We start from the raw sequence: 13325 nt of genomic DNA on the forward strand, positions 1-13325 counted from the left end.
GAATTTTGTGTTTATTTGGTTCCAAGCCGTAACGCAACAACTAATTCCTCCAAGAAAAGCTGAGAAAGGAATACAGTAGCTGCCAAAGAGATACACACAACCAGAAAGAAAGATACAGACCAGAGTGGAAGGTACAGAGCTGGTTCACAGCGAAGCGTGCCAAAATACAGGTGCACAACGTCTGGATAATAAATATGCAACTAAAACTGAGCGTGCAGGGGAACGAAATACGGTACAAAAGAATTTTTACTACTGCACATAGCCACTAGTTTCACCATCATTGTTTGGTTCCCAAAGTACAGAGAGAGATTATTTTGGGTCTTGGATGGCCATAATTTTAGGCTGCACACAGCCTGAAACAAAAACCTCCGCCACTCTATATAAACAGATTCAATCCTGGAGCTCCAGCACCAGAACTTATTGTTTCCACCGCTGCAAGGAGGAAAAACAATACAACGTTAGAGAAAGAGAGACGGAATCGAGCACCACTGCAAGGAGAAGCATGTTAAATAATCACAAACAAAGCAGAATAATCCCATAACAAAAATGCCCATTTAATCTAGCCCTCCCTTGCTTTCCGGCAAAGGTAAAGCGAGGATTCCTTTCTTTCGAGGGAGACCCAGACAGCGGCTCTCCTTTAAGGCTAAAGGAACCAAACTTGCTCTAAGTTGCTCCCGCACATGATTGGGAGACATCTCAGCAACAGTTTTGTGGCATTACCGACAAGCGGAAGGCTGCACTTGTGCCTAAACAGAGATTTCCAGCAAATAGTAGTCTGGCTTCAACTTTATCTGTTGCTATGAAAAATGGGCCACATCCAATAAATCCAGGCAGTTAAATAAGACTTTTGAGTATGACTGCCGTGCATTTGCTTTCCAAAGATATAACTCAGCTACTTATAACCAGAGAACTTATAGTTCAGGCAGACTAACAGAGGGAGTTAACCATTGAGAGCTAAACATATCTCACATTGCAAGTTCAAGGATCAGGCTACAGAGTAGCCCAAATGCACATGTACAACACTGAATTACCACTTCTCGCAATCAGTCAGGATTGATGCAAACTGCATAGAAAAATTATTGGCTTGATGCTAGTGCTACCTCCCTCCCCAGCCCTCCCCTGCCCTCTGAGATACCAATCTCCCCCTAACTCCAGATGTGATTACCATCAAGCTATATTGTATCTTGGAGCAATCATGGGTACTACAGATTAAGCGATTTTTCCTGAGAAGCATAACATCTTCCGTAATAAATTATTACACATGATATTATGGATTATTAGTACATCATTTGATTAACTTCTCAAACCATTTGTTCTTGACAAAGGGATAAAGAAGATACAGCTGAGGATCTTTGACTTCCTCATCCTGCGAACATCTGACTTTCTGTATAGGGTTACGAATATTTTGTCTATCCAATATGAATATGTGTGTATATATAAGAGAGTTGTGGGTTTTCTCTTTTCTACCATGTTTGTGATGTGCTAATATGTTTGTAATGTGTTATCATACTTGTTGGCATGCCATATCTGTTTTTTTTTTCTGATGAGGAGCACACATCCTATATATTTGACTAATCTATATGTATTTAGCGTTCCCCAAACTACAGGAGTGGTTATCCTGAATCTACATGTATCTAGAAGCTAAGCAATAGTGGGCAATCATCTAACAGACTAGGCTAATTTTTAAGACGCGTAGCATCCTTCGGTAAGAACTAAAGTTGCATGTGCTATATCTGTGGAGTTTTTGGCACATCACTTGCTTGCTTGTCTGTGTCTGTGTGTGTTTAAATTGCACACTGATACACGCATCACTATCAGGGTGATACTGATACGCAAATAAAAGCACCAATACAGGGATACTCTTTTACTTAAGCATCAAGCCATTTAGCATGTATTTAGTCAGTGCAGTCCATTCTCTTCTATCTTCTTATCCATGATGATAACAAAAGCCAAGAACCAACAGCCAAACGGTAGCAGGAAGTTATCAACATAAAAGTTCAGTTAGAGAGAAAGGGAGGAGGAGGAAATCAGTAGCCTGCCGCTAGATATGGGAACCATAGCACCGGGGAGAGCCCATCACCAGCTTGCCGCCGCTGCTAGAGCCCGAGAGGTATCGGGGACATATCAGGAACCAATCAATATGGGATATGGCACCCGATATGGATACACTGGTTGCTGGGAGCATCGGGTTTTTGAGTAGCCAGTCTTCTATTTTCTACCGTGTTTTGGTGAGCACATGGAACAAGTTTGTTGTCTGATTAGCGGTTTGTTAATTTATTTATGATGTGCTACCCACTTATTGGTTTGATACCATGCCATATCCTGATGGTCAGAGGAATGCATCGGAGGTTACTAATCTGCCAGCGAACCTAATGCGATCATCTAAAGACCGCTTTCCTTGGAAGTTAGAGCACAGAAACAAGACAAGAGCAAAGTATAGCGCTCATGGAATCTTATTGGCTAGTGATTACTAAGATAAGTTCAGAACCGTATTGACTTAAAAATTGTTTGAACAAGCTACCGCAATGCAAGGCTAATAATATTTCTAGGTGAATAATGCGAAGATTGAAGATAATATAATGAAGCACAGGCTTGTGATTCCACCTGTTGTTTATGTTTGGTACATCTGTTTTTTTCTTCTGAACAGTGAATCCTATTTGACTAATCTATATGTATCTACAAGACCAACCTCCCCCTAGCTCCAGGTGCAGTTATCCTCAATCTATATGTATCCAGGCTAATTTATGTGAGAAGCATAACATTCTTCAACAGAAAACAAGACGAGCAAATTTATAACGCTCATGAAATCTTATTGGCTAGTGGTTTAACATTAAGGGCTTCTTTGATTCAAAGGAATTTTATAGGATTTCTGGAGGATTGAAATCCTTAGGATTTTTTCCTATGTTGGTCCTTTGATTCATAGGATTGGATTCCATGGGAATTTTTCCTATGGAATCTTTTGTACTACATTTTAGGGTCTCTTTGATTCAAAGGATTTTCATGGGATTTTTGAAGGATTAGAATCCTTGGGAATTTTTCCTACGTTCGTCGTTTGATTCGTAGGATTGAATCCTATAGGATTTTTTCCTAAGGATTCATTTGTACTACATTTCACAGGAATTCTAACATCCACTCAAACCTCTTGGAAGAAATCCTTTGTTTTTCCCGTGACACAATCAAACAAACACAAATCCCATAGGGATCCAATGGACATGCCATTCCGATCCTACATTTTCCCTATTCCTGTGCTTTTGCAATCCTATGAATCAAAGAGGCCCTTTATAGGAAATTTAACATCCACTCCAACCTCTTTTCACAATTCCTTTGTTTTTCCCGTGGCATCAAACAATCATTGCTAATTCTATAGGATTCAAATGGGCATGCCACTCCAACCCAACACTTTTCCTATTCCTGCGTTTTCAAAATCCTATGAATCAAAGAGGCCCTAGAAGTTTAGAATCTTATGGCGTAAACAATTGTTTGATAAACTACCGTGATGCAAGGCTAGCAAACTTTCTAGGTGACAATGAGCAGATTGAGGATAATATAATGAATCATGCACTTGTGATTTTATATGCTGTTTTATGTTTGACAGACAACCATCCACCTAGGAACCATTGTTCCCAAAACCGGAATCCTTGTTCAACACTACAATCAAATGAACTAAATCAGCAGCATATGTGAAAGAAAGCATCACAATTGCTAATAAGCTCACAGAATCTTATTGCTAAGTTTATAACCTTATTGAGTTAACAATTGTTTGAATAAGCTACTGTAATGCTTGGCTAGCAAACTTTCTAGGTGAACAATTTGTAGGTTGAGGATAATAAAATGAAGCATGCACTTGTGACTTTATATGTTGTTTATGTTTGACAGACAACAATCCACCTAAGAAACATTGTTCCCAAACCACAATCCTTGTTAGACACTGTACAATCAGATGAACTAAATCAGCAGCATCTGTGAAATAAAGCATCACAGCAAACACATCTATCTATCTATGTCCAAAAGGTTTCTTTCTAATCCTAGATCTAAAACGTGTGCACAAGGTAGGTAACAAACAACGCTACTCACCGATTGAACAATTGGACAGTAGGGGTGGGGATCAGAAGATGATGTCTTCGTCCTTGTCGCCGCCGCCAACAAGTATGTTGGTCGTGGCCCCCATGGAGGTTCCCCTCTTGAGGGCGAGATCCTCGGCGAGCTGCTCCTCGGCGAAGAGCTTGGCGGCGGCCATCTGGCGCTCGACCTCCCTCCTCTTGTAGCCCTGGATCTTCTTGAGCCGGAAGAAGTCCTCGCGCTCGAGCTCGTCGAGCTCGCCCTTGATGTAGGTGATGGTGTTCTCGAGCCTGGGCTTGACGACGTTTTCGAGGGCGTTGACGCGGCGGTTGGTGGTCTTGATGGCCTCGTCGAGGGTGAGGAAGGAGGTCTGGAGCGAGGCGAGCTCGACGAGCACCTCGATGGCCTTGACGTGGGCGGCGCGGCAGGCGGAGACCTGCTGCCCCCCGCGGGCGAGGCCGGTGAGGCTGGGGGAGGCGCCGGAGGGCCCGCCGGAGGAGGCGCCGGCGGGGTCGACGAAGTGGGTGAACTTGGGCAGCTTGACCCCGGCGACGTTCTCCTGGTGGGAGCGGACGCGGAGCGAGGCGGAGCGGACCGACTGGAGCACGACGTGGCGCACGCCGTCGCCGGCCACGTACTTGGCCTCGGCGAGCGAGAAGGAGGAGGCTCGCATGGCCTCGCCCATGGACTCCTTGGTGGCCACGATCTTCTTGAGGATGGCGCGGAACTGCACCGTGAGCGCGTCCGACTTCTTCTTGAGCAGCGCGTGGCCCCGCGTCGCGCCGATCAGCCGCGCCTTCACCACCCCCAGCATCGTCACCGTCGGCACCACGTTCAGGCGCTGGCTCTGCCCCGACATCTCGGCGGGGCGGGTGGGGCGGGGCGGCGGTCGGAGATCTGAGCGGGGGGAGACGGGGAGGAGGAAGAAGAAGGGGATCGCGGAGGAGGGGCGGAGATTAGAGTTATTGCGTCGTGGGTCGGATTGGATCGGAAATTTGTTTTTTCTTTCGGTCTAATTTGTGAGTTGATGAAAAGAAAAAGAAAATCTTAAATCGTTCTGGTAAATAAATAGTAGTAGTTGGACCGAGACACGTCTCCGGTTCGTGTAGCCGCGTGCCGGGTGTGTTTTTTCTTTTGAGACAAAGCCGCGTGCCGGGTGTTTTTTTTAGACAATCTCGTGAAGCTTTATTTAGATCAAAATGATATTCATGGGTACAAAAGAGAGATCACCGGGGTGCCCTAAGCAAACATGGCGGCCCACCCCTAACTTTGAACAATGCTTCGCTAGATTATGAGTCTCGAAATTCGAGCTCCTAAACTCATGCACAAAGCTACATCTACTTAAAGAAGAGCTCTGATCTATTATTTCATGTAAGATCGCCCCATAGCTTACGGGGTTCCTTTGCTTAATATCATCTACCACCGTTCTGCAATCCGAAGCTACATGTGCACTTTGTATATTAAGACCTGCAGCAAGTGCCAATGCTTCCCGAATAGCCAGAGCCTCAACAGTCGGAGGATCAAAACTTCCTTTCACCACTAATGCTGATGCTCCCTGAAAGCATCCATCTTGGTCACGACATATCGTTACCGCTATGCCGCGACTCCGGCTCTGGGGAACAGCAGCGTCGACATTGAACTTGAACATTCCGTCCGGAGGTTTGAGCCATTGGTTCGGTCTGCTTTGTCGCCGTTCTAGAGGCTTGCTTCCTGTCTCCTCAAGTGTGTCAAGATCCCTTAGATAGGCTTTAATAAACTGATGCGTGGAGTCTGGACTTTCAAAGATACCTTCATATATTGGCTTACGTCTCGCCTTCCATACCGACCAGAGAGTTACAACCAAAGGCACAAAATCCCTTTGTGGTAGTTGATCGTGCATTGCAAAGAGCCAATTCTGAGCATTCGTATCTGTGTTCATGCTAACTCTTTCAACCAAAGAAACCTCTGACAAAGACCAAATACATCGTGACATGATGCAATAAAAAAGAGCGTGCCTCCATGAGTCGGCACAGCCACAAAGCGCACAAAGGTGTGTGGTCGCCATGTTGCGATGATGCAATACATCCATGGATGGCATGGAATGTTGCGCAAGTCTCCATAAGAACACCCTCAGTTTCGCTGGGACTTTAATGTGCCATAGATCATTCCATGCTTTTCCTCTTGCAGTAAAGTCAGATGCTCCAGCATGTTCCTCTATCCAGTTCTCTCTATGGAATTTTTTGTTCATGACCATCCGGTAGCATGATCTTACTGTGAATCTCCCGCTCCTCTCGGCCTCCCAGGCCCAAAAATCATCAATTACCCTGGTGCACAACGGGATGGACATAATGGCGTCAGCATCAAAAGGTATAAAATTTGCTCTTATCAGATCTTCTCTCCATGTTGCTGTCGTTGCATCAATCAGTTCAGAGACAAACACCGGAGGATTATCTGATCTAGATATTATGGGGCGCAACGGGCCAGCCCTAGGTATCTAGTTTGTCTCCCAAATATTTATAGTACTTCCATCTCCGACTCGCCGAATAAGTCCTTGCCTTAATACATCTCTTCCATCAATCACAGCTCGCCAAATTTGCGAGGGGTGGTTCCCCAACTCTGCTTCCAAGAAACCGCAAGTTGGGAAGTATGCAGCTTTTAATATTTTTGCACTTAAAGAGTTCGGATCATCCAGAATCCTCCAAGCTTGACGGGCCAACAAAGCAAGGTTGAAAATTTCTATGTCTCTGAAACCCATACCTCCCATGTATTTTGGTTGAGTCATCACATCCCATGCTACCCACGCTGGCTTCCTCCTTCCTTGCTTACTTCCCCACCAAAATTGCCTAATTATTGAGGTAATATTTTCACACAAACCTCGGGGTAACCTGAAACAAGCCATAGAGTAAACTGGGATAGCTTGGGCCACTGACTTGATAAGTACCTCCTTGCCTGCTGCAGACAACAATTTCTCCATCCACCCTCTGACTTTCTCCCATACTCTGTCTCTCAAATATTTGAACGTGCCCATTTTTGATTGACCCACATCAGTAGGCATCCCAAGGTATTTCTCACTCAAAGACTCATTGTGCATGTTCAAAGTTTGTTTTATGTTATCCCTCATCACCTGAGGACAACCCTTGCTGAAAAAATGGAAGATTTTTCATTATTTATCCGTTGCCCCGAAGCTTTGCAATAAGTCTCCAATAGGTTTGACACCGTCACAGCTCCCTCAACACTTGACTTAAAAAGCAGCAGGCTGTCGTCCGCGAAAAGGAGATGGTTCACAACCGGAGTTGTTGGTGCCACCTTGATCCCTTCCAGACTAGTCGACTCAGAACTCGATTTTAGTAGGCACGAAAGGCCCTCTGCTGCAATCAAGAAAAGGTAAGGAGAGATGGGATCTCCCTGTCGGATACCACGAGTGGGTACGAATTGTTCTAGTTTCTCACCATTGAATAGAACAGAGAACTTAACTGACTGCACCATGTTCATTACTACCTGTATCCATGCTTGTGCAAAACCCAACTTCTACATCATAGCCTTGAGATAAGGCCACTCCAACCGGTCATAAGCTTTCATCATGTCAAGCTTTAGGGCGCAATATCTATTTGATTTGGCTTTGCTTCTCTTCATGAAGTGCAAACACTCATAAGCACAAATAATATTATCCGTGATTAACCTTCCCGGAACAAACGCTGACTGTTCTTCAGATATGATGTCAGGAAGGATTCTCTTGAGCCTGTTGGCAACCACTTTGGACGCAATTTTATAGATTACATTACATAAGCTAATCGGACGAAATTGAGAGAGTTGGGTTGGGTTCAAAACCTTAGGGATGAGTACCAAAACCGTATCGTTGACACATTCAGCTCCTTCCTCCCCTTTTACAATTCTCAGCACCGCATTCGTCACCTCGTCCCCACAAATGTCCCAATGCCTCTGATAGAAGTGTGCCGGAAATCCGTCCGGTCCCGGTGCCTTTGTTGGAACCATCTGAAAGAGAGCAGTTTTTACCTCGTCCTTTGTGTACTGTGCAAGTAACATGGCATTCATCTCCTATGTTACTTTAGTTGGAACCTTTGACAAAACTTCTTCCATCCCCGAGACTCCTTCTGACGTATATAAACTCCTGTAAAAATCCGTTACAAGGGATCTTAAGGCGCCCGGTTCCTCTATCGTCACTCCCAGTGAATCAGCAAGTGCCTTGATCATATTCCTCTTCCTTCTCTGGCTTGCTCGCAGATGGAAAAATCGTGTGTTTTTATCTCCGGCCGAGAGCCACTCCAGCCTTGAGCGTTGCCTCCACATCAAGTCTTCCCTATGGTAAAGCTCAATGAGTTTCTCATTGATTTTGAGCTCAACATGGGATGGTGCCGTCCTGGCTGGGTCACTGCGCAAACGCTCCAATTCATATTTCAGACTCTTTATTTCTTTCCTCACAGAGCCGAAAGTATTCCTGTTCCACGCCCCGAGCTCATTCGATATTCGCTTCAATTTTGTCCGCAGCTCATCCATGCTTTCTATCGGACCTCCCCCAGCCCAACTTGATGATATGGTCTCTGTCCATGTTTCATGGGTCTCCCACATTACTTCGTATTTAAAACTTTTCTTCTGATCCGGAGGACGGGTTCCATTGAAATTCAGCAAGATAGGACAATGATCCGAAGTTGCCGCCGTCAGGTGCCTAAGATGGGCGTCCGGGTACCTCTCGCACCATTCAGCAGCCGCTATAGCCCTGTCCAGCCTTACCCGGGTATAACTCCCTCCGGCCACCTTCTTTTCATAAGTCCAAAAATGGCCTTGATAGCCAATATCCATCAACATGCATACATCCACCGCATCCCTAAAACCCTGAATCTGTGCATTGCTCCTCTCTCCAACACCTTCTTGTTCATCTGGACGTAACACCTCATTGAAATCCCCGATGCAAATCCACGGGAGATCGCTCAAAGACCCAATTCCTTTTAAAACATCCCAAGTTTGGCATCTTAGGTGTGTTTGTGCTTCACCATAAAAACAACGTCAGTCTCCATGGATCAGTGTTTAGCTCTTCCACCAAACAATCAATATGGTACACCGAGTAACCCAGAATTTCGATCTTTATTGGATTATTCTAGAATATTCCTAAACCACCGCTCCTACCTTGACTACTTACAGCATAGCCATGATCATAGCCGATGGTTCCTGCTAGACTTTCTACCCTCGTCCTTTCAATTTGTGTTTCAACGATACAAAAAAGGGTAGGGGCAAATTCCTTCGTGATTTCGCGAAGCTCTCTAACTGTCGCAGCATTGCCCGCGCCACGACAGTTCCAGCTTAAAACACTCATTGCGCCCGGCGGTGCTCCTCGTCGGAGCCCGCCGATGATGCTGCATTGTTGGTTGTTATCCTTCCCATATCTTCCTCAACTCACTTGTCCCTTCGCCCATCTCTAGCATGTCTCCCATGTTTATCTTCTTTGGCCTCTTCCGATCCTTCCTTGGTGACACATACACCGGCGGAAGGGGAGGGACTGGGGGCTCTCTGGACACCAGAGCCAATGCTTTATCTTGATTTTCTTCAGTGTTTGCAGTTCCGGATGAGCTCGGTATGTTATCCACTGATGTACGTTTGTTTGACATCTGATTGTTCCTAGCTTCTGGACTCACCACTCCGTGGGTGGTCAGCTGCCCTGCTAACGGATCCTCAGTAGCTGCCCCTGATTGATCATCCGTAGCTTGGTTCTGTTGTGGACGTGCATTGAAACGCCAACTCTGGCTTGGATTGTACTGATCTCTTCCTCTTCCCCTTCCACCTGCCCAAGGTCCTCCTCTTCCTCTCTGAGATGCAAAACTTCCCCTTCCTGCCTGCTTGTACCTCAAGTTATCAGCAAGAACAAACTCACCCCATTCAAACATGGATTCATCATGTACTCCATCTCCGCATTCTTCATACCAATGCCCAAACTCACCACACTTGAAACAAAAGGTGGGTAACTTCTCATATTTCACCTGATACTTCACCCTCTCTTCTCCCTTCTTACCCGTCACAAAACGCTTTATCTTGCTGTTAATGTCTATCTTTACCTTGACTCTCACGAATTCTCCAAAGAAACCTGCAGGCAATTTTAGTTGCACTTCCTCAACCTCACCGATCCTGGACGCTAAACCTCTCACCGCTGGTTCAATCAAAAACTTATCTGGCAGACGGTGAGTCTGTGCCCACACCGAGAGTTTGTCAAGTTTAAAGGAATCAGGGTTCTTGAATCCATCATACTCTTCCATCATCACAGCCTGGTCCTTGAACAGCCACAGGCCCTCATGCATCGCCTTCCTCCAATCACCCAGACACCCGAATTGCACCGTGAACAGGTTACTCTTGATCTTCCTCCACTCAACTTTTTTAGCGGGGTTCCAGGCTGCCTGCATGTCTCCATACAGTGCGTTGGGGCTGAACGACTTTGGCGTGTGTACACGAGCGATGGCTAGCCACTTTGTGGCTCCACCATGTCCGGCAGTTCCTCTTCCCAGATGAAATCGTCATCCTCCTCCTCCTGCAAAGTCAGCCTTGCCAGCAGTTCCTCCGTGGTCTCCTTCCCGTATTTCCTCTGAGAGCCTGTGCCTTCCGCCATCGCGATCGGATCTGGAGCGAAAGCCTGCCTTCTCCCCCCGAGCACGAGCCGGTCACGAGTACTCATCGAGATATCAGCGAGGGTCGCCGATTGATGGGGGTAGATTCCGGCGTGCGCCGCCGGAAGATGTCGAAACCCTAGGTTTTCCACCTAGGGGAAAACTGCTCCAATTGCCCTGTGTGCCGGGTGTGTGTCCTCACCGTTGCAGCAGAGCTGGCCAAACGGGCCGCGGCCCGGCCCGTACTAAACGTGCCTGGCACGGCATGGCCCACATGCGCCGCTTCTCGGCCCAGGCATGGCCTGCTTATTAAACGGGCCGGCCCGTGGAACGTTTAGCACGCTGGCCACATGTTTTCAGCCTATTGGGCTGTATTTTAGGTCGTACATATGTGTAAAAATTACTAGCTCCTGTAGTTTCTGTGGCTCGCACGACTCATGGAGACACTCCCTCCTTGAGTGTTCAGTAGCGCGGTGTGTATGGGCCTTGGAGAACGGCAAAACGGTGGATCGGATGATCACTATGTTGGAACCAAAAAATGCAAAACAATGTCTCTTTACTCTCATGGCGTCATTGAGTCACATCAGCTTCGTTCGGGTGGCGGTAGCTTTGTGGGCAATCTGGACAGCTCGGCGAAAATATATACACGAAGGAATCACCCAAAGCCCGCATGCTATCTTCTTGTTCGTCAGCAGTTTCATCCAAGAGCTAGAAGTGGTTCAGGCAAAACCACAATGCAATTTACAGGGAACCCCTCGAACAATTCCAGTGGTACATGCAAGGCCAAAAGCACCTCCGGAGGGATTTGTGAAAATCCATGTGGACGGAGCGGTCTACCGAAATCGACGTGGGGCGGCGGCGGCAGTATGCCGTGACCAGGTGGGCAATTATCTGGGCAGTTCGGCGTTGGTCTTGCTAGGGATCACTGACCCACCCACATTGGAGGCGATTGCTTGTAGAGAAGGATTGGCTTTGGCGGATGATCTTCTCTTGGGGAACCTAATAATCGCGTCCGACTGCAAGCAGGTTGTTGATGATATCAAGCTTCGTAACCAGGGTTCTTATGGTTCGGTGATTACATAAATTTTACTTCGCTCTTCGGATTTTAATTGTAATTTCGTTTTTGAAAGCCGTTCTTCAAACGGTGACACTCATAGGTTAGCTAAGCATGCACTATCTCTCGGTGTGGGGCGCCACATTTGGTTGGCCAACCCTTACAATCCGAATTGTATACCACTCCATGTGGATTTTGATCAATAAAGCTTAGCTTTTGCCCTAAAAAACTAATAAATAATAAACGGGCCATGTCATGCCGGCCCGCGTGCCCAGCCTTTAGGCCTAGGCATGGCCCAATGCGTGCCGCGTGTCGAGCACGGCCCGTTTAGCCTGTGCTGACGTGCTCGTGGGCTGGCCTGATTGGCCCGACCCGTTTGGCCAGCTATACCATACGTTGCGGCAGATGTAAATCATAAATATGTTAGTATTTTTTTGCGGGTATAAATATTTCAAGTATATATATTTTGGAAAGTAAAGTATGTTTATATTCAAATCACGAAATAATACAGAGTCCTTACCCATACAATCACACTCTAACACTCATGCAAAGAACCAGAATAACAAAGAGCACCCCAAAACAACCAGTAAAACACAAAGATCTCCAAAGCTCTGTTGTCATCATCCATGAACCTTGCGAAAATACCTCTACAACCAGACCCAAGAAGATCATCATCTTCAACCATGACATAATTGTCACCAGGTTGCTCCCCCTTTTATTCGCTCCGGCACCGAAAAGACAAGGACATGATACGTCTCCAACGTATCTATAATTTTTAATTGTTCCATGCTATTATATTATTTGTTTTGGATGTTAATGGGCTTATTTATACATTTTTATATTATTTTTGGGACTAACCTACTAACCCAAGGCCTAGTGCAAATTGCTGTTTTTGCCTATTTCAGTGGTTCGCAGAAAAGGAATATCAAACGGAATCCAAACGGAATGAAACCTTCGAGAGAGTTATTTTTGGAACAAACGTGATGCAGGGGACTTGGAGTAGACGTCAAGAAAGGAGCGAGGAAGCCACGAGGCAGGGAGGCGTGCCCCCCACCCTCGTGGGCCCCTCGTAGCTCCACCGACCTACTTCCTCCTATATATACCCATATACCCCGAAAACATCCAGGAGCACCACGAAACCCTATTTCCACCGCCGCAACCTTCTGTACCCAAGAGATCCCATCTTGGGGCCTTTTCCGGAGCTCCGCCGGAGGAGGAATCAATCACGGAGGGCTTCTACATCAACACCATAACCTCTCCGATGATGTGTGAGTAGTTTACCTTAGTGTTGGGTTTCGTAGTAATTTCAAAAAATTTCCTATGCACACACAGGATCATGTGATGTATAGCAACGAGGGGAGAGTATTGTCTACGTACCCAACGCAGACCGACTGCAGAAGCGATGACACGGCGTAGAGGAAGTAGTCGTACGTCTTCTCGATCCAACCGATCAAGCACCGAAACTACGACACCTCCGAGTTCGAGCACACGTTCAGCTCGATGACGATCCCCGGACTCCGATCCAGCAAAGTGTCAGGGAAGAGTTTCGTCAGCACGACGGCGTGGTGACGATCTTGATGAACTACAGCAGCAGGGCTTCGCCTAAACTCCGCTACAGTATTATC

The 13325-nt window shown here is 46.4% G+C and overlaps 1 protein-coding gene across 1 annotated transcript; it reads right to left on the reverse strand.

The window, feature by feature from the left end:
- Positions 1 to 80: 80 nt before the first annotated feature.
- LOC123190818 (V-type proton ATPase subunit D) lies at positions 81 to 5051 on the reverse strand. Its single transcript, XM_044603548.1, has 2 exons — positions 4075 to 5051; positions 81 to 432 (listed from the first exon to the last, which is right to left on the reverse strand). Exon 1 carries the CDS (start codon positions 4916 to 4918, stop codon positions 4106 to 4108), a length of 813 nt encoding a protein of 270 aa, XP_044459483.1. The 5' UTR covers positions 4919 to 5051; the 3' UTR covers positions 81 to 432; positions 4075 to 4105.
- Positions 5052 to 13325: the final 8274 nt, after the last annotated feature.

Source organism: Triticum aestivum, chromosome 2A (genome assembly GCF_018294505.1).
Source record: "Triticum aestivum cultivar Chinese Spring chromosome 2A, IWGSC CS RefSeq v2.1, whole genome shotgun sequence".
Lineage (NCBI taxonomy): Eukaryota > Viridiplantae > Streptophyta > Magnoliopsida > Poales > Poaceae > Triticum > Triticum aestivum.